This window comes from Podarcis muralis, chromosome 11 (assembly GCF_964188315.1).
Source record: "Podarcis muralis chromosome 11, rPodMur119.hap1.1, whole genome shotgun sequence".
In the NCBI taxonomy this organism is placed as follows: domain Eukaryota; kingdom Metazoa; phylum Chordata; class Lepidosauria; order Squamata; family Lacertidae; genus Podarcis; species Podarcis muralis.
Window position 1 is genome coordinate 40,944,666 of NC_135665.1, and position 20,916 is coordinate 40,965,581.

A 20,916-nucleotide genomic window follows, 5' to 3' on the forward strand; every position below is an offset into this window, starting at 1 on the left:
ATGCCCCGTCAGCGTTTACGACCTGCGCTTTATATGCATTTTACGTTCTACATCCCGGGTTTGTGGAGGGAAGAGAAGGATCGCTGCTGAGCTGCTGCTGAGCTTCAGACGACAGAGATATGTCCCAACAAGAGTTTCTGAACTTTAGAACAAAACTCTATACTATCAAGCACGCCTTAGATCTTTTAACAACACTTCCCCAAATGCCTTGTAAAACAGTAAAGTCTGGTTGTAATTATCAAGCACCATACACACACTGTTTACAGTAGAGTTGTAATTTTTTAAAAATGTTTTTGCACAGAGAAGTAAAATACTTCTGAAAAGTACCCAAACGTCTACTGTGTTCCATGCCAACAGGGCAATTCAGCCAAAAATGCAGAGAGGGGAGAGATTGCCAAATAAAAGAAAATATAACAAATTGGTAATGGCTTCTATCTTGACAGAAAATGAAAATTATACCTCAATGTGTGGCCACTCATGTGGACACATAAGAATGTCTTACAGGCAATCATTTTACTTCAGATAACACACCCTGACAGTGGTGCACGGCATACTGGCTGGCTTTCACTTTCCATAAAAGCAGCAACCGTAACCTATAAAATGGTCTAGGAATCATATAATTTATGCATATCCCACATGCATGCACACTCACACAATATTTATAATAAATCATCTCAAGCACACTGCTGTATTATGAGGGGTGGGTTGGAAGTCAGCACTAAAAATTCCTTCAAAGTTGCCACAATTGGATCCAGCCACCCAATCTACTTAAAGGCACTGAAAAGGGTGGGATGGGGGAGAAGGGTCCAAGTCCAAAAATATTTTTTGTCCTCCAAACTAATCCCCCAACCATGAGATTCTTTGCACTTTTTATAGTCTTAAGGTTATTGAGATTCTGAATGTCAAAATCTACAAGCCGCCCACTCCAAAGTAGTCAAGCATGAAGCTGAAGAATGGTTTCTGCTGTTGCAATTTATATATATTATTGTTGTGGTTTATGTCTGGCTGTGGGCTGATACAGGCTATCCCTGATTTGGTGCTACACGAATGAGCCTTCAGTTTAACAACAATCCTCAAGTCTTTTGTCCATCCTACCCCTCTGAATCCCTTCCCTTCCTGGCCTGCTAAAACTATGAATGTGCTTGACCTGCAAACCAGGATAGGATATCATAGTTGATCTTGGTTTCCAAGATATGCCTAAACAATTAAGTTTCCTGGTTTGGACAAAAAGAAGGAATTGCTGTACGTGAGTGGAGACGTGTGTGTTAGGAACCCTCAAAATCTAACTGCAAAACTTTCATCTTATGGGAGAAGACAGCAAGCACAGAGGGAACATGTGGGTCTTCTAGTCTAGAGTAAGATGTATGGCAACTGATCCAGAGAAGTTATGCATCATTAAATCCACACTACACCATGGAAACCAAAAGAGCTTTTTTCCAGCTAGAACTCGCTCTCAGGTAGGTGCCATCGCTATTAAATGAGAACAAGGGAGGCATTCATGGTGAGTTCTGGCCCCCCTTTTTCTAGAAAAATAGCACTGCAAATCAACACTGAATTCCTGGTGTCCAAGTATCATATGAAGAGGTCCTAAAATATTACAAATGTTCTAGGGTTATATTCCTGAAAAATAACCATGGTCTTTACACATTAACTGCCCTGGCCCAACCTGAAGATACAACTTTATAACTAAGGCAGGATGTCCAAGAAAGAAAATACTATTTCTGTTTCCAGAATAGTTTATAACTCAGGATTGTAATTCTAACTGTTAATCAAAAGTTTAGCTAACTAGCCATGCTGCTGTTCTAGGTATCTCCAGAAGAAACAGCAGCAGCAGCCATGTGTTTTACTGAGGAAACAAAGTCTGCCTTCAGCGCCTGTAGTTTAACAAGTGACGTGTATAGTGAATGGCAGAACTTTAAAAGGGAAGAACAAAAGATCCGTGGTTCAAATGCAGTATAGGTGTGCAAACATTATCTGTTCATATAATGACTGCTGACGAAATTTTCCCTTCCCTCAAATTTCCTGCTTGTTACTTTCATTTTAAGCATTTGAAAACCTTGTTTGTAAAAAAGGGATATTAAAAACTGGAGATCTCTGCAGATCAAATTTGATCGTACAATTTTTTTTTAAAAAAAAAGTTGGTTCAGCAACAAGCAACTAGGTGATTTCCCCTTCCTTCCTTCTTCATCATCACAAAATAAATGCAGAACATGAGATTAAGTCTGCTATATGACCCAGGATCCTTAAGAGCAGAAAACGCAAACACAGTGAAGATTTCCACAGAAGCTGTAAGCAGTTTATCCAAAGGCCTCTCCTCCTTACTGCCACCTCAAAAATATGCTATAACTCAAGCATTTAGCATAAATAGATACAAGTTGCTCAGAACATCTAGTTCCATACCTATTTACATTAAGTTTTCTCATTTCCCCTGCTTGCCAGCAACAAATGTAGGCATCCTTTGGCAAGCAACACTTTTAGAACTTGGAGGAAGTCTGTGTCCTTTACACATGAAGTGTAGGGAGAAGCAAGACTTGTTATTCTTAATGTGTCAGCTCAAGGCCTTATGTCTCCAGCATCACCTACATGTTTCATCTTCCAATAAATATTTAGCACTATTTTCTTTTGACTTTTAAATAGGATTGGGGGGAATCTTGTTAGCACAAATTGCAGCCTATTAAACTAGCAAACAGACATTTTGAATGTTACAGTACATTATGATGAGGAATAAGTTATATACACAGTCCTGTAATTTTAGCTTTTATGAAACAAGGAGTCATGACTTTCCAATGGTAGGAACAGCTCTCTTGCTTGGTTCACATGTAACACCAACTCAGTTTGATCATCACAGTTGTGACTGTATTATTATTATTATTATTATTAGTAGTAGTAGTAGTAGTATATACCACCATTTATCAAAAGATCTCAGGGCAGTGTACAACATTAGAAGCACATTACAATCAATGATAAAACCTAATAAAAACATATTAAAAAGCATACTAAAAGAAAGCCTAATGGTAACACAAGCATAATAACAGTCATCTACCCCACACTTTCACAAGCATAGTTTATTTAATAGCCAATAGGCCTTGGTAAACAGGAATGTTTTTGCCTGGTCGTTGCATTTTGCACCAGCTGAATTTTCTGAACAGTCTTCAACCTGGAGGTTACCAGAATACAGGCCACAGAAGTGAGGCTATCCCTGTCCAGATAGGGGCATATCTGGACCACCCACCAAAGCTGGCAGAAGGCACTCTGTGGAACACCCACAAGCTATGTACGTGCTCCTCTAAGAGGGAGTATAACCCCCTCAAGAGCAGGAAATCTTCCACCCATCTAGCCTAGGGAACCACCCACTAACAGTGCCTCTGTCTTATCTGTATTGAGCTTCAGTTTATTGGCTCTCATCCAATCCATTACCGAGGCAATGTACTCTTTACCTTGTTTGTACATGTAAATTCCCTTCCTCAATTCCTGGTTCAAGCTAACCAGAATTTGCTGTGACACTGGAATTGGAAGAACAGCCTGTCTCCATGGCAGAACTGAAAACCCACTTCAAACGGTAAGGGGAGGGGGATCATAGTTCAGCAATCAAGCACATGTAGATTCCAGTTCAATCCCTGGCATCTACAGTTAGCAGGTGATTTGAAATTCTTGTTGTGAACTGCCCCGAGACCTCTGGGCATATGGTGGCGTATAAGTTGAATAATAGTTAAAAAACAAAACAAAAAACCTCTGTTTGAGACCCTGGAGACCCACTGGTGTTACGAGTAGCCAATTTGATTACATTTACCCCTAAGCCAGCGGTTCTCAACCTGTGGGTCCCCAGATGTTGTCGGACTACAACTCCCATCATCCCTGAGCTCTGGCCTAGCTAGCAAGGGGTGATGGGAGTTGTAGTTCAACAACATCTGGGGACCCACAGGTTGAGAAAGGCTGCGCCTAAGCAAACATTTTTCAAGTCAAAAAAGTTTCTTACCATCCTTCATCATCCTCCACTTCAGGTTCAGACACTTCATTTTCTGGAGTCTCCGCTATTGCTTGGTTCAGTTTTGATTTGAATCTGTCCAGCAATGCCAGCGTCTGGAATTAAAACAAGACTGCTGAAAACTTACTCAGTTCACCACACCTTTAAGTCCTAATAACACTAACACTTGAAGTGAGCAAGCATCCAATTGGTGTGATGACTTGCACTGTGAAATCAACTGAGCAAATGCACTGTGTGTGCAGAATTTACGTCCGTATGTAATGAACTACTAACAAGCTATATCTAGTTTTTGTAAGACACTAAGTATGCCCACTCATCTGCCTCATTTCAATTCCATGTGCCCCATGAGGCTTCAGTGAACCTGCCAGTACTCCAATGGGAATACAGATCTCTGTGCAAGCAGAGCTGCCTTATCTTCTGTGCTGGGAAATGTTTCTCATTCCCATTGAACAGAGTGGAGCAGCTCATCATCCTGCAAATGTCTGTGCAAATCGGTACTTTATAACTGCATCCATTATGCATCCGTTGGTAAGTTACAAATAAATTTAACAAAATATATGCTACCCTCATCATCAGCATCAAAGACTTAATTGTTTAGCTCTGCCTTTCCATCATTTTAAGTGTTTTAGTTAGGTTGCTTTTATTGCATTGCTACTTTATTTTGTGATCTCTGATCTTAATGGACTGAGTGCTGCTTTAATATTATTGCTGGCTGAGGCTATTTAATTTTATTGTGATCTGGTGTGTTTTAATTTGAACCATTCGATTCTCATAATGTAATAAATTTGCTTAAATTAGGTTATAGATGTCATATTAATGTATTAAATAAAAACAGATAAGCACCGTTATCAGTGGTTTAGATGCACACTGGTAGTGAAACAACATCTAGGAACCCAAGGTTGAGAAAGGGTGGTCGAGGGGGAAGCTTACTTGGCCTTAAGACAGATTGCTCACCTGCAAGTTCTGAATTCCTAAAGTTGAGAATGCTCTCAGTGTTGCTCTGCACAGCTGCAAAACTTCTATACGGGACTGCACAGAATCCCAGCTTTCCACCCCCAAACCATTTGAAGACTACTGATTTATTGGAAGATTGTAAAATTAAGCTAAGTTTTCAGACCACAATTCAACATTAACAAAATTAAAGAGAAACTTTGAGAACAGAAGGGAAGTCCTGCTGGATGAAGCCAAAGGTCCACTGGCCCAGCATCCTGTTCTCACAGTGGCTAACCAGATTCCTAGTGGATAGTACTGAGAGACACACTGCCTCAGATAATGAAAGGGTAACTGAATTAGTTTTAAAAACATCATGCTGGTTTCATCATCTTCGATTATTTACCTGAACTTCACGGGAAGGTCCCTTCTTCGGCTGCTGCTGTTTCAGTTGTTCATATTTCTTTTTTTCTTCCAGATATTCTGCAACAATGCTGTTTGGGGCAGCTTTGTCATCTGCATTTAGAAACCAAGGAAAACATGCACTGAGCCAAGGATGACTGTGATGCCATCACCGGGAAAGAGAGAGAAATAAGACTACATAAATCACCTCTAGTGCTGAATACTGTCTGGTTAGCTATTTGACATATGAACTCATTAGAAAACACAATTTGCTGAGAAAACTGACTGCATGTCTAGTCAGAAATAAAACCAATTTAGTTCAAGGAGTTTTGTACACTAAGTGAGTACACGATTGCTGTTTTAGTTTGGCAGATTAAAAACGATTTGAAGTCAAAGGGATGGTGAATTATGGTCTACTCTGAGTATGCTAACACTATATATCACTCTATATCAGCTTTTCATGTCGCAGAAGAAATGGGAATAGATTTGAGAATAGTACTTTGTACTTGGATTTGGAATAATATTGCTTGCTTGTTTATTTATTTATTTTATTTATATACTGCTCTGCCTCACAAGATCTCAGGGTGGTGCACAATAATATATCCCCCCGCCACTGAAAGAATCCAGCATCGTTCTAAAGTGATTGTTCCATCAGGGCTAGCATTTTGTCTACCTAGATAGAACAATCCCCCACTATCTTCCCCTGCACACTGCTCTGGGGATTCTCCTACCCTTCCCATGAGCCAATTTTGGAGTGGGGGTGGGGGAAAAGCCCCATTGCACGAGCAGACTCATTAGTTAAATCCCACACAAAATTGATAATCAAAAAAGAAAAAAAGTGCAATTTGTGGAAAATACAATTTCAGTGTCACCTGACCAGAACAAGACACATACAGTGGTACCTCGGGTTAAGTACTTAATTCGTTCCGGAGTTCCGTTCTTAACCTGAAACTGTTCTTAACCTGAAGCACCATTCTGGATTTAACTCAATGCATTTTCTATGTGTTTTGTATTGAGGTTGCCTTTGCCTCCCCACCAGCCCTTTATGACTGTTCCTGGTGGTGAAGTCTAGGACTGTGGTGGGGGAGTAGAGGAAGGAAGTCCTGAAAGCATGGTCTGAACTCGCTGCCACTGCACAGGACATGCATCTGTTTTGGAAAGGTTTGCTTGCTTGGTTTTGCTATGCATTTGGACACCTGTTAACCAAATGCTACATGATAGTTCCTGAGTTCAAGGAGCAGTTTTTCATCTAAGTTGGGTACAACTGAACGCCATTTTGAATCAAGATGGCAGACAGAACATTTCAAAAATGCACTGATTTTAACTACTGTTTCAAAACTGAATTTATTATTATTTTTGGTTTCTCAGAATTCCTATCCAATGCCTGCTACATAACAGATAATATTAGCTTTCCAGAGCTTCAAGTGAACCACAATGGTCTATTTCCCTTTTATCCTATGCCACTGTAGTACTGTCATACATAAAGGATGAGCATTAGAAAAAATGGACTTTTGGGCCAACTTTGTTAATCTATCCTTGTTATGTTGTATCTCTGCAACTCTACAGAATATTCTTTGCTTCTGACATTTATTCGAGTTGGAATAGTGATTACATGGAAAGTAGTATGCTATCCATGTTCTTTTTGGGTTTTGGCTGAGTTTACAAACTGGTGCTTAAGTATTCCACTTTATAATATTGAAGTTTTATGCCGCCATTTTATAGTATAAAAAATATGATAGGTTGCAAAAACATAGGGTTTGGATCCAGTTTTTACTGTGTTCTGTGTTAGTTTTGTTTTTAAATATTTTGCAGCAAGGCACTGCCAAAAACACCACCATTATCTAAAATAATTTTCTCAGGTTATAATTGTAAACATAGTCCTGTTATATAAAGAACTGGATACCAATAATCTAATAAAAATGTGTTTAAGGTCTACCATTATTTATTTGAAGATTGATTTTGTTCAAATTTGGGTTTCTGATTCATCTTTAACAAACTTGAATATTCATATTTAACAATTTAGTGTATTCATGTAGATAAATACAGAACCCCATTCATGAAATTGTTGGTGAAACTCCTTAAAAGTGCAGTTATGGTCCCAAATCAGGAACCAAAATGATTCCTGAAACCCCTACCCTGCTATGCGAAATTTGATGAAAACATATCAAAAGCAATTTATCAATTTTTAAGAGGCTCTACCTTCAGTTTTTGGAACATCCCAGAAACAGTACTCACTAAAGCTGAAAACCTACCAGCCACTTCAAACACAGGGTTTTTGTTTTTTTTAAATTCTTGACATAACTATTTGTAGATTTGTGTGAGTGGAATATTTGTGAACAGAATTGTATGCAACAAAGTGAGGTTTTTCTTCTTCCAGGAATTGGAATTACTGACTAGGAAATAGGAGTTGCTAACTAACAAACAAAACGTTTGGTTTTCTGGTGAAGTTTTTATAGTGATACAACTAACACTACTTAGTATATTAACATTTGGTGCAGACCCCAACCTGAATGTTGAAAGAGAGTCTGGAGGTGATTAATATATTCTTTTCATCTGCTTGTTTGTGCATTTAAGAGCTCATAGAAGTGGATTACACTACAACGCTCTGTGAGCAAGGCACTGATGGACTCCCCTATGTATGGAAGGTGAATTAGGGAACTGTGCAAATCCTTTCATCCGTTATTAACACTACTCATTCTAGGAAGAGATGGTTTAAATGCCAAGTAAGTGCCTGAAAAGAACACGGGGAATTGGCCTTTAGCTGCCTTGATTTTATCTCAGAAAGGCAAGTTATAAATGCCAAAAATCAATTAAGCAAACTTTCTTTCTTGCAAACCTGCAGACCCAAAGCTTTTACATACATAAGGCACCTGGCATCTCTAGGTAGGGCTAGGCCTGAAATGTTTGAGGGCCACTGCCAGTCAGGATAGATAAATCCGAGCTTGACAGACCAATTGTCTGACTTGGTATAAGGTAGCTTCCTATATTTCTAACTTTAGCCTAGTTCTGTAGTCCTCATGGCTTCAGTTTGGCTAGCAAACTCAGGTCATCCTCACTGTAACTCCCTTCTTCTCTGTCCTCTCTCTCCCAAACCGAGCCTAATGTTAGTACGACAAATTTAAATTTCAAATGATTTATTTAGCCAATACCACTACTACTCCCAAGATATATGCTTATCAAGGGTATACAGTCGTACCTTGGTTCTCGAACGCCTTGGTACTCGTACACTTTGGCTCCCAAAAATCTGGAAGTAAGTGTTCTAGTTTTCGAATGTTCTTTGGAAGCCAAACGTCAGACGTGGCTTCTGCAGCTTCCGACTGAGTGCAGGAAGCTCCTGCAGCCAATCAGAAGCCGTGCCTTGGTTTTTGAATGGTTCTGGCAGTCAAACGGACTCCCGGAACGGAGTAAGTTCGACAACCAAGGTACCACTGTATAGGAAATGTGTGAAGAAAGCAGTTTGAGGGCCTGTATGCTCAATTATTTGAATGAATGATCATAGGAAAGAAATGCAAATTTAGGAAAGAAATGCAAATTTAATAAACTAGTGCAATGCAAGATGAAAAGTAATCTAAATGAATTAGGCTTGAGATCATTTGGTTCAGACTAGCACAAGATCAAGAGATTATACAAAGGACTGGTGAGAAGATAAGAGACAAACGTTTCCTTCACTGGCAAGACTGGATTCAGGTTTCCAGCAGCTTTCAGCAATCCTTTGTCTTAATCTATTTTACTCTTTTATTTAGTGCCCAAGACTAGCTCTACAGGATGTTGAATGATGCTGCCCCAGGCACAGCCTCTCCAGCTGTTAGAACTAGCTGCTGCTCTTATGTTTAATGGGAACTATTGACAGCTTTCTTGTTTTGTCCTGTCTTTTTGGCTGAGGAAACCACAAATCACTGCAACGAGGAACAGCACATTTCTTTTTTTAAAAGAACTGTAAACAGATTTCATCATGCTAATAAGAAAAAGCAAACATGAATAACAGAATATGGAAAAGGCAAGTTATTTAAGTATTTGTTGTAGCAGTGCATCAAGATATGGTGGAGTTGTTCACTCACTCAGTCGTTTTGGATGAAAATCACTGCAGTCATATTAGGAATAGCAGGCCAAATGAAAATATTTTAAACATTATTTAAATGTCACCAGGAAGGCTCTGGGAAAGCTGGATGTACAAGGGGAGAAAGGACGGGGCAGAGGAAGCAGAGCGTGTGCTTACATATGACTCATTACCAATCCAATAAGCCATGGTTTGTTATGTCTATACCAGGATTTATTGTACAAAGGCAACCCTAGGAAGACATGTGTTTTTGTGATGGGGGCATCACTAAATACACACCACAACCTTGAATTATTGTTTAATCAGAGTGCTATTATACTGAGCAATAAATGCTCTCTAAATGTAATAATCAGGCTTTTTTCAGTTTTGCCGTCCCCTAAACTACCTTTACAATGAAACTAATTATTCTGAGAAAGAAGACAGACATACAATGTTGCAACCAGAATGATACTTCAGGCATGGTTTTTAAACAATTATGGGGCACAGAAACTTGAGGAACAAAATGACACTAGCAGAAGATCAAACGACAGATAATTATAGGGGGGAAAGCAATGCACTAGGTTGCAGATTAGTAAATCTATACTGAACCCAGATGTCAATTTTTTAAAATGGATGGCACAAGACCTAAGGCTGACAGGCCTTTGGAGAGACGGCTGCTTGCCCCAAACAGAAAAGGGAAATAAAAACACACAGAGAGAGAGCTCTGTTTCATATTTACAGTCTCAACTGACAGACCTTTTGCCCTTAGGGCAGCAAGAGGTGGGGGGATCTCAACTGAGAATCTACAAAAAGAGTGATAAAAATTAAGTCACTTTACACTGCACTGAAAACCCCCCAAGGGTTTCTCATATAATATAACCCAACAGATATTTAAAGGTAATGAGCATGAACTAATTTTCAGACAAAGGGGAGAAGCCTTTTCTGTTTGTATATGGAAAATCTCCCTCATTCCTTTTTTTGAAAAATTCACACTGAAATTATTTGCCAAAATCCACATGTAATATCCCCTCAAAACCCTTTTAAAAAAGAGCAGGTGATATTCAATCCATACTTGCCTAAATACTATGAAGTATCAGGGCCAGAAAGAATTGGGACAGTGAAAAAAGGAACCAGAAGCAACTGATGCTAACTGTATATTATTAAGTACCTCATTTCTAGTAAACATAGCTGCAATGTGTTTTGAGGATCTCTATTCCCTGAGGAGAAATCTAAAACTGCTTCATATGCCATTAAAGTGGATGCAAGTGTTATTTAATGAACATCGTCCAGCCTTCCTGTAAATTATGTTGCAAACCTATGGTCTAACCGTGCCGGCTGGAGCATTTCAGTATTTTATGGAATCAGAGTTAAGAGGTACCTCAAAGGCAAACTAGGCCAACCCCAGCCAATATGTGAAACCCACAACTACAGCATCCCTGACAGGTAGTCATCTAGCTTCTGCTTAAAAACCTGTAATGAAGAAGAGTTCGTCGCATTCTGAGGCAGCCCATCCCATATTTCAACAGTTCATACTGTCATAAAACTCTTCATAATATTTAGATGAAATAACTTTTAAAAATTTCAGCCTGTTCTTCCAGGTTCTACATTCTATGTAATAGCCCTTCAAATGTCTTAAGATGGCTCTCATGTCATTTCTTAATTGTCTCTTCTCCAAGGTAAACATACCAAACTCCTTCCACCTTCGGTCATAGATTTTGATCTTCACCATTTTTGTTGCCCCCCCCCCCTCATGCTAAATCAGAACTGTTTACAAAATACAAGTCAAACAAAATATGTTAAAGCCAAACTCCTTAGACTTAGGACAGCGGAAATTTTTCTTGTTCAATCTTGTTTGGAGAGCCACATCTCTAGCAATATCAAATTAATCCAAATAGCTGTGGATCCTTAGGTCTAAATCCCTCTGCAATTGTCCTTCAGGTGCCCCCAGTCTCCAGATGCTACATATATCCTGGTCCAAATCTCACTTGTACTGACCTTTCCCTCCAGTCAAAAAAAGCAAGTTTGGTTGGAAACCAAACATATAAACAAGGGATAGATATATTTTAAATAAATAAATAAATGAGAACACCTGCCAGTTATGATCTGTCCTTGAAGCTTTCTGCAGTACAGCTTATTCTATTTCTTATCATGGACAAGCTTCAAGTAGTCCACATTTATCTATAGCTGTGAATATGACCACTGCTCCCCTTTCTGAGAGGAAAAAAAGAAAGAAACATTTTCCTTTGCAGGAAATTCCAAAAGTTCCAAGGAGCAAGAAGCAGAAGGGGCAATTTATCATAATTACAAGATGGACTTATTTATCAAATTTTATCATAATGGTTAAAACTATCCCTGTATATTACAGTATAGGACTTTGCCTTTGTTGTTGCTTTTGTAACACAGGCAAACTAGCAGTCCAGTCCATTTGCTTCTAAAACAACTGAAATAATATCAGGGTATAGAAATGACACAATGGGACGAGTCTCTGCTTTCCTTAACAGTTCCAGATAATATTTCTGTAAAGCAAGAGTTAGTGGTGCGTAGTGGCTAGAGTAGCCTTGCCCTACCTGGTGCCCTCCAGCTATTTTTGACTACAACTGTCATCTTCCCTGGTCACTGGTCATAGACAGGAATTGTAGTCTAAAACAATAGGGTAGGGAAAGCTGTCTGAGAATAGGACTGAGAAGACATGGCTCTGACTTCCCATTCACATATGAAAGCCATTGGGTGACCTTGAGCCAGTCACCATCTCTCAGCCTAATTTACCGTGTTGTAGCAACGATGAAAGGGGGGACCTGGAAGAACCATGTATGCCACTTTGAGTTCCTTCAAGGAAAGGCAGAATAGACATGCAATAAAAATAAATAAAATATAAAGGGTTAGAGGAGGTAGAGTTTATTTAAGATCTTGTATCCTAACAACTAGTCCTTTATAAATCTCCCAAGGTACCTCAGAATAGGATTTAAAGATACAGTATCAGAAGACTAATTAAATTAAAGCTTCTCATTTAAATAAAAGAAGAATATATTATAGTATATTATATTTTAAAATGGGGTTTCAGAGTTTTTAGGGGTTTTTGAATGTTTTATGTAGATTTTCAATTTCATTGTTCTGTATGGGACAATGACAATAAAGATATCGTATATCGTATAATAGAACAGTCCATCAACAATCAAAACAAACACCAGGAACAGATCTCACAATTCACCAAAAGACTGTCTAACCAAAAAGATCTAAGTACCTTACAATGAGTGGTGGTGAGTGGCCGGTTCTCCTTAGGCAGAGGGAACTACCACTAAGATGGCCCTATCTAAACTCAGAAGTTCTCCAAGGTCCTAGCCCAACACTCTAACCACTATGTCACACTGGTGTAGTGGTTTATGTTCCTAGGGACCAAGAGGGGACCCAGGTTCTGTGCAACACACATGAGCTTGATGGGAAGATCTTTGTTGCTGGGATTAAGGTGGGTCAAGTATGACAACAAAGTAGTGGCATCAACATGAATGCTGGCACCAAATAAGGAATAATGATTCTGATCAGCCCCTCAGCATTTGGTTCTGTAGTAATCTGATGGGACAGTGTTGACAAATCTTGAAACATTGCCAGTCCCTTTATACAAGGAGTACGTGAAATTATTATTGCCCCCCAGGCTATTTTCTTTCTTTCAAAAGAGGAAGAGATGTAACATAATGCACAAAACGGTTGCTGGAAAAACCACCACCACAGGTACTTTCAAGGTAAACCTCAGAGGTGTTGATTTCAGGTGACTGACATAAAACTCAAAATAAACCTTTAGAAGATGTAGAATAATATACAGTCATAAAGCACCAAAGGGCTGGAAAGAATGAGGCAGCTAATGGGGATGAGCTTGAAGATTTGGATTTTTGCAAATTCTGGAGTGAAGGTGACCTGGTCCACACTTCCTAGACTAATGTGTGAATCAGTATACTTCTCCTTCAGATTTCACACTTCAATTCTGTAATACACTTCCCAGCTCAACCCCTCCCCTTAATACATATATTGAAATAAAATATGTAGTTAAATATGAATTTTAATGTGATATATCTGTGTGTGTATTAAGATTGATATGGAAATGGAGCAGACTTCTGAATGAAGAAATGTGTAATACTATCATGAGGAATTGGTCTCTTTCCAAACTTGTGTCAATTTCCAACTGGCTGTGCTCACAGGTACTGCTGGGAGTCAAAGGTGCTGCTGCAAGTTCGAGTCTAACAACATTTGGAGGGCACCATATTGGTTATCTCTGCTCTAACTACTACACCACCCTTTCTTAATCTCTGCCTCCACCACTTGCAAATAAGCAGGAGCTGGAATTACACCCAGTCCCACTATATATATATATATATATATATATATTTGCTTTCGTAGATTTTCACGGGTATAGGTATGCAGGTTTTGGTGTCCTCGGGTGCACCAGCCTGAAGATGACGAGTGAGACCTCGTCGAAACGTCGCCTAGACACCCCAACTTTTACACGGGAAGACACCCGAGGACACCAAAACCTGCATATATATATATATATATATATATGCTTTCGTAGATTTTCACGGGTATAGGTATAGGTATGCAGGTTTTGGTGTCCTCGGGTGTCTTCCCGTGTAAAAGTTGGGGTGTCTAGGCGACGTTTCGACGAGGTCTCACTCGTCATCTTCAGGCTGGTGCTTTCGGCTTCTTGTTACTGGAACAGAGCAGGATCTCAGTGTTTGAGTTCCTATAAATACTGTTGAGGGGTGTGGTAGCCTCCAATGTTCTGGGCCGAGAGGAAGTTCCCAGGCTAGTGTGCCTTTTCTTCTTTTGTTCCTTAGTTGCTTGAGGGATATCTTGAGTGATTTCTTGAGTGATATCCTGAGTACCACTTAGGTGGGTCATTAGGTGTGGATTAGTTGCTAAAGCCTTTGTGTCTTGACCTCTTGAACTTTGTGAAGAGTTTTTCTGAGAAGATGGCTGTAGTTGTGCTCTGGCTTGGCTTCGTGTATAGGGGCGAGCTGTGCAATCCCTACACAGATCTGGCTGGCACAGGCCACAAAACCACAGCTCGCCCCTATACACGAAGCCAAGCCAGAGCACAACTACAGCCATCTTCTCAGAAAAACTCTTCACAAAGTTCAAGAGGTCAAGACACAAAGGCTTTAGCAACTAATCCACACCTAATGACCCACCTAAGTGGTACTCAGGATATCACTCAAGAAATCACTCAAGATATCCCTCAAGCAACTAAGGAACAAAAGAAGAAAAGGCACACTAGCCTGGGAACTTCCTCTCGGCCCAGAACATTGGAGGCTACCACACCCCTCAACAGTATTTATAGGAACTCAAACACTGAGATCCTGCTCTGTTCCAGTAACAAGAAGCCGAAAGCACCAGCCTGAAGATGACGAGTGAGACCTCGTCGAAACGTCGCCTAGACACCCCAACTTTTACACGGGAAGACACCCGAGGACACCAAAACCTGCATATATATATATATATATATATATATATATATATATCTATCTCAATGTTACCTGACTGGCAGGAATGGATTTACTAATGTCAGGTCTTTTACACACACACACACACACACACACACACACACACCTCTGAGGTAGTGGTAAAATAGGACAGAGAAGTAAGTTACTGCTCAAATGTATAAAGGCATATCATTTTGCTCAAGAATATTCTTAGCTTGTTCCCCTTGAAAGTACCTGAGTGCATATTACCCATAACAGATGTGATAGGACATCTTTTAAGGCTTAAGATTAACATTTTTTCCCATTTTCTAATAAAAATCATGTGTTTTAAAAACACCATGCTCCATTAGATACACAAATATGGATGCAGGCATCTCAATTTCTACATACACAGCTCTGTTATTGATTTCATCCAATCTTAAGATGGCTCTTAGAAACTTCTAAATGATTGAATGTGACCTCCAAGTTGCCTGGGGTGTATCTCAAATAACCACTGGTTTTAATCCTCTCTTTATTTTCAAAGCTCAGGTTGCCTTTTCTAGTCTAAATGTTGTCAGTTCACAACTGAGGCATTGTTTTGATAATGCACCAGAAAGGAACTGACACCTTACCTTTCTGAAAGCAGATTAGAAAATTTGCCTAAACCTACATCTGTATGGGGCTCAGCTTTATGGGCTGCCGAGCTGAATAAAGCACAAAAAAACTCAAAGACACAAGAGGGGGGATTTAGAAATATAATTTAGCCAAGAGGAAACAAGAAAAATAAGAGAACCAGCCCACCGAACGCTGGATAAGTGAGACGCAAAGGGAGTCTCAGGATAACTTATGGCAAGCCTTTACAGAAAAAAAGGTATGCCATTACTACTGTTCTTTAATGGTAAAAAAGAGTGAGATGCGGAATGTCAGATTGTATCATTTTATATCTTCTTAGATATGCATGCATGAGGCTGAAAATATTTCATTTCGGGAGCCAAAAATATCTAAGACAGTGCCATCCACAAACTCTGGGGCTTTCCTCTTCTATCTTGCCCGGTCTTGTAGTTAGATAGGCCTCAACATGGCCCTGTGGTAGATGATCCCTTTCTATTGCTTCACCTGACAGCTATCTCACACTGGGATCCCCAAGCCTTCTACTTTAGTTTCTGAGTTCAGTCATCAATGTGTGTCTGCCCATGTCCATTCAATTTCACCTTCACTGGACTTGATGATCACCAGAGTCTCCGCCTACATCTGAGGGAATCCTTTGGGAGTTGTCTCTTCTTTGACTCCCTATAGTACAGTGGGGGGGGGGGGGTAACAGTGGCCCACCAGCTCCCATACTTTCATCTTATTTTGTTATAAAAATATTAATATACTGCTAGGTCATAGAAATATATCAAAGTGGTTTACAGCAATAAAGCAAAAACTATACAATAAAACCGTAAAAAAGTTAAAAACAGACACCAATTAACCCTTATGGAAGGATGTGTTCTTAACTACCTGTATAGGCCTGGCGGAATAGAAATTTTCCAGAAGTCACTTGAAAGTTGGCATAGAAGGCACCTTTTGAATCTTAGCTGGTAGGATATTCCACAGGACTAGGCTGATGACACTAAGGACTCTTATTCTTGCTGTTGTCAAATCAGCCTCACCAACTCGGGGAACGACTATGCAGAGGATCTCAGAGGGTGAACTGGGTTTAAGGGGACCCTGTGTCATGGTCCAGTTCATGGGCGATCGAAGTCCCGGCTGGGGACGTCGGGACCAGGGGCAAGATGGTGGGGTGGGAGCAGGAACAGGAGTCCAGAAGCTGGGAGTCAGAAAGCAAAGAGTCCAAGGGTCAGAGAACCGGGAGTCAAGAAGCCAAGGGTCTGAGGATCAAGAAGCAAGGAGTCACGAAGTCAAGGGTCCGAGGATCAAGAAGCAAGGAGTCACGAAGTCAGGGGTCCGAGGATCAAGGAGTCAAACGCAGCAAGACAGGGAACGTGTTGCTGTGGCAAAGAGCTGAAGGGAAAATGCTGACCTTATATCCCTTCCCGGCTCTTGCCACCAGGTGCTGTGAGTTACCAATCGGCCTCACCTGTGTGGCAAAGCCTTGCCTTTTCAGAACAAACTTAGGAAGGCCCCAGTCCTGCAGAGTCCTATTGGTCACAGGGCCTGGCTCCTGCACACACACCTGACACCCTGAACCTAAATCGCTGAAGGCTTTCTAAATACAATAAGCTTGAACCTGGTTCGGTAGTAGATGGGCAGTCAGTGTGGCTGTTTTATCAATGGTATAACATGTTCTTGACCAGAAACCTCCTTCAGCAGTCTGGCTACCTTATTCTGCACCCGCTACAGCTTCCAAACCAGACCCAAGGGCAGCTCCACATTGAGCGCATTACAGTAATCCAGGCTCAAGGCTACCAGCGCACCGTCCTTGACTACTGGTCATACTGCCTAAGGCTGATGGAAACTGGAGTCCAACAACATGTGGAGGGCCATCCCTGCTATAGTTTAAGTACTCCAATCTTTCTTCACTGCTTTCCCAACAACAACACATTAGGCAGGGTGTTAGCTCTGCTATGGCAAGAATATCCTCTTTCTCCTTAGACTAAGTATTACCAAAACAGCTGACAAAGGACGTTCTGGCCCAGAAAAGCTTATGACACAATATGTTTGTTCATCTTTAATGTGCCACAAGGCTCTTTGTTGTTTTTATTTCAGATGGCGTAACGTCAGCAATAACCCCACTGTTTAAATTAGGTTTATGAAGTCTGACTCTTGCACGCATTCTGTACCATACAGTCAGAGGTATTTTAATGCATTTTTAAACCCTGGGCTGTTTTGGCAGCGAGATTACAAAAGAAAGACTGAAAGAGGGATAACTTTTGTATTTTGGTGGCTTTTGCTGCTTCAGCAGCAGAAGATGCTGGCATGGAGCATAGGAATTAACACAGTGGGGTCAGATGACGTAAATTATAAGGAATAAATAAGGAATAAATAAGTTGTCATGGAAGTGCTACAGTTCAAGGAAAGACAGAATAGAGATGCAATAAAAATAAATAAAATATAAAGGAATAGAAGAGATCAGGACACAAGACTTTATTTAAGATCTTGTACCCTGACAACATTTTAATAAATACTTCTGTAAAAAGTATTGTTGGGAGAGACACTCTAAATTTAAATCAACAGACTAGCAGGGAAGGTTAATATGGGAGAATACCTGGCTGGGAATTCAGCACTGAGAAAAGTTGTATTTTTTGAACACAGGATGAATAAGGTATTTGGATATCTTGAGGATACTTGGCACCATGTCCTCCTGAGAAAGTTATTCCATTGCATTGGTATACAAGTGTAAACATGTGTTGCCTTTATTATCTCTTACCTTCTATTTTATTCTCCTCTAGTTTGGAGGCATTTTCTTCTTTCTTTTGCTTTGCTGCTAATAGTTCACGTTTCAGCTGGCGCACTTCCTTCCGTAGGTCCTCACTACAGAGAACAATGTTGAGATAAATTCAATTTTCTTAGAAAGTAAAGCCACCCAGAAGAGACAAAGATAAGACCCAGTAAAACTGATAAAACATGTGGAGTACAGCAATTCATTTCTGCCAGATTTGGCCTATCAAGTTCATTTTAACATTTTATATCCTGTTTAATTTCAAAACTCTTGATGCAGTTAACAAAAAACAAAGCAAACCTCAGAACAGGTTTGGGGTGAGTGCAGGGGGAAGAGAACTTTCTGTAGTGTAGGGAAAATTCATGGTATTGATAAAATGTTAACCTTAGTACTACACTGAATACAACTCTATGTTTTGGGCTGTACACCCATTAGTTCCCTCTTCTTCATCAGAATTTCCCTTTTCCTTCCCTTGTTGACTCCTAACCATGGTCCAGTGTTACATCTGCACCAAATGCTAAGTAATGTTGATACTAATAAAGTTCCCCCTTTGTTACCAGACCTGCTGCAGCACCACTGTACACATGCAAATGAGCATGTATCTTAACAGGTGGAGAATTGGCTACATTACTCCTGGGATCTTTACTAGAGACAATTGCGAACACACAAATAGAATTGCTTGTGATTGCATGTGCTGGGATCAGTGCTAATTCATGCAACAGAGGCTTTCTCTGGGGACTACCATGATGCTCTTACAGCTCAGAGTAAAGCTGAATTATACATACAGACACTCTTAAGGGAATGTACAGATCCAGATGAACCAAGCTTTTTAGCAATACAGGCAACTTGCAACTTATGTGCTTTTATCTTGTTTATTTTCAACTGTACATACTTGATGCATGGAAGGCAGAGAGCTTAAAAGCTCTTTTTGCACAGGGTTTTCCTGGTGCGGAAAGAGCTTTTAAGCTCTGTGCCTTGCTTAATGGGCTAATAGAGGCTCTTTTGACATCTTACGAGATCATGGGCGGTCCCATGAGATCTTGCAAGAGTTTCAGTGCACCAGATCCGGAAGGTAAATTGCTCACATGGGGGCGATTCCAAAGGGGTTGTTTTGACCATACACTATTTTGGCTTTTCATGCTATCCACCAAGGGGTAACCCTCTTTTATGAGTTACCTGTATCTAATGTTCCAATTGCGATATAGTCATACTTCGGGTTAGATGTGCTTCCGGGTTTCGCGTTTTCAAGTTATGCTCCACGGCGACCCGGAAGTAACGGAGCACGTTACTGCCGGGTTTCGCCGCTCACGCAGATGTTCAAAATGACATCATGCGCATGCGCAGAAGCGGCAAAACGTGACCTGCGCACACACAGACACGTCCTACGTTTTACTCAGGATGCGAACGGGGCTCCGGAACAGATCCCATTCGCATCCAGAGGTACCACTGTAAACTGATTGGGTTATCAAGTGAAATGATACCATCAGTCTGTCCAGAGTAACCCTATTTGGTCCACTCTGTGCTTTGCCAACTGAGGACAGGATGTCCTGATTCTGTGGAGGACGGAGGCAAGGAGAGATCTACTTTAGGTAGGCCTCCTCTGCCGAAACATGCTCCCGGTGGTAAAGGAGCAGATTCCATGGAGAAAGTGAGAGGGAGAAACAGGGAGGAACAAGGGTCAGAGTGTTGGATTAGGGAGACAAGTCCCAATGTTCACTCAGCTTACTGAGTGGACTTGGGTCCCCTATCTCTCAGCCTAACCAAAGGATAAAAGGGGAAGGGGGTCTGAATGAACTACTTGGAGCGAACCAGGATATGTGAATTAATGAAGATAATGATACTAATAAAACTGAAACAGTGACTAATACATACAACACATGACAATGGATCTTCTCTGTTATTATGTAAACAGCACTTTGTCACAGAAAAGCAACCTGTTTCTCTTTGCAAAGCTTTGGCAACCTCTGGTTACTCTTTCCAGTAGACATGAAGGATTATGCAGGCAGAGTGGGAAAGCTTTCCTGTCAACCCCAAGTTATTTTGTGGGCTAGCATGGTGAGGTTTCAGTATTGCTGTCTACTCAGTACCTGTGCATTATATGGATAAAGCAATGACTTCATATTCCAGGATTATCAGTCTGGCACTTTTCATAAGTACCCCATTCACAGTTCACCACCACAGAGTTAAAGATCATCACTCAAGAGCAAGCAGCCAAGTCCAGAATAATGGATGAATTAAAGGGCATTGACAGAGCTGTGGGGTGAAGCTTACACTGCACATTCCTACATTACATCCAACTGTAGCTGTTTTCTCCAACCTTTCATAACAGTAATTCAGCATCGTGTTAACCCACAGAAACTAGGATGACAAAATGAGATTTAAGCAAAGGATCCTTATTTCTTCTCTTTCATTTGCAAAGGAATGACTTCTTATTTCTTGTAATGGGCCAACTGGTCTATATTATTCCTATGTGACATTTGCAACATATTTTATTAATGGTAAAAAAGACAAAGGAATAATTTCATGACACATAAAAATAAATCACTGAACAGTGGATTTAGAATTACAGGAATTAGAAGAATTACAGGAGAGCAATCTAAGGCTGAAACCCTATATATAAATACGTGGGAATTACCATTCAATGGGTAGTTCCATTGAATTCAGTGGGATTCACTCAGAACAAGCACACAATTGTGTGTACAGCCGTACCTTGAATTTCGAACAGAATCCA

At 40.3% G+C, this 20,916-nt stretch overlaps 1 protein-coding gene across 4 annotated transcripts in view; it reads right to left on the reverse strand.

Annotated features, from left to right (window-relative positions):
- Positions 1-20,916, reverse strand: part of CWC27 (CWC27 spliceosome associated cyclophilin) — a 151,620-nt gene that overhangs the window by 60,514 nt on the left and 70,190 nt on the right. For all 4 annotated transcript variants that reach the window (XM_077936334.1, XM_077936335.1, XM_077936333.1 and 1 more), the window contains 3 exons: positions 18,174-18,277; positions 5,322-5,431; positions 3,977-4,080 (listed from right to left, as the gene is read on the reverse strand). In XM_077936334.1, the coding sequence (XP_077792460.1) occupies positions 3,977-4,080; positions 5,322-5,431; positions 18,174-18,277 (318 nt within the window). The remainder of the gene's footprint in view (positions 1-3,976; positions 4,081-5,321; positions 5,432-18,173; positions 18,278-20,916) is intronic.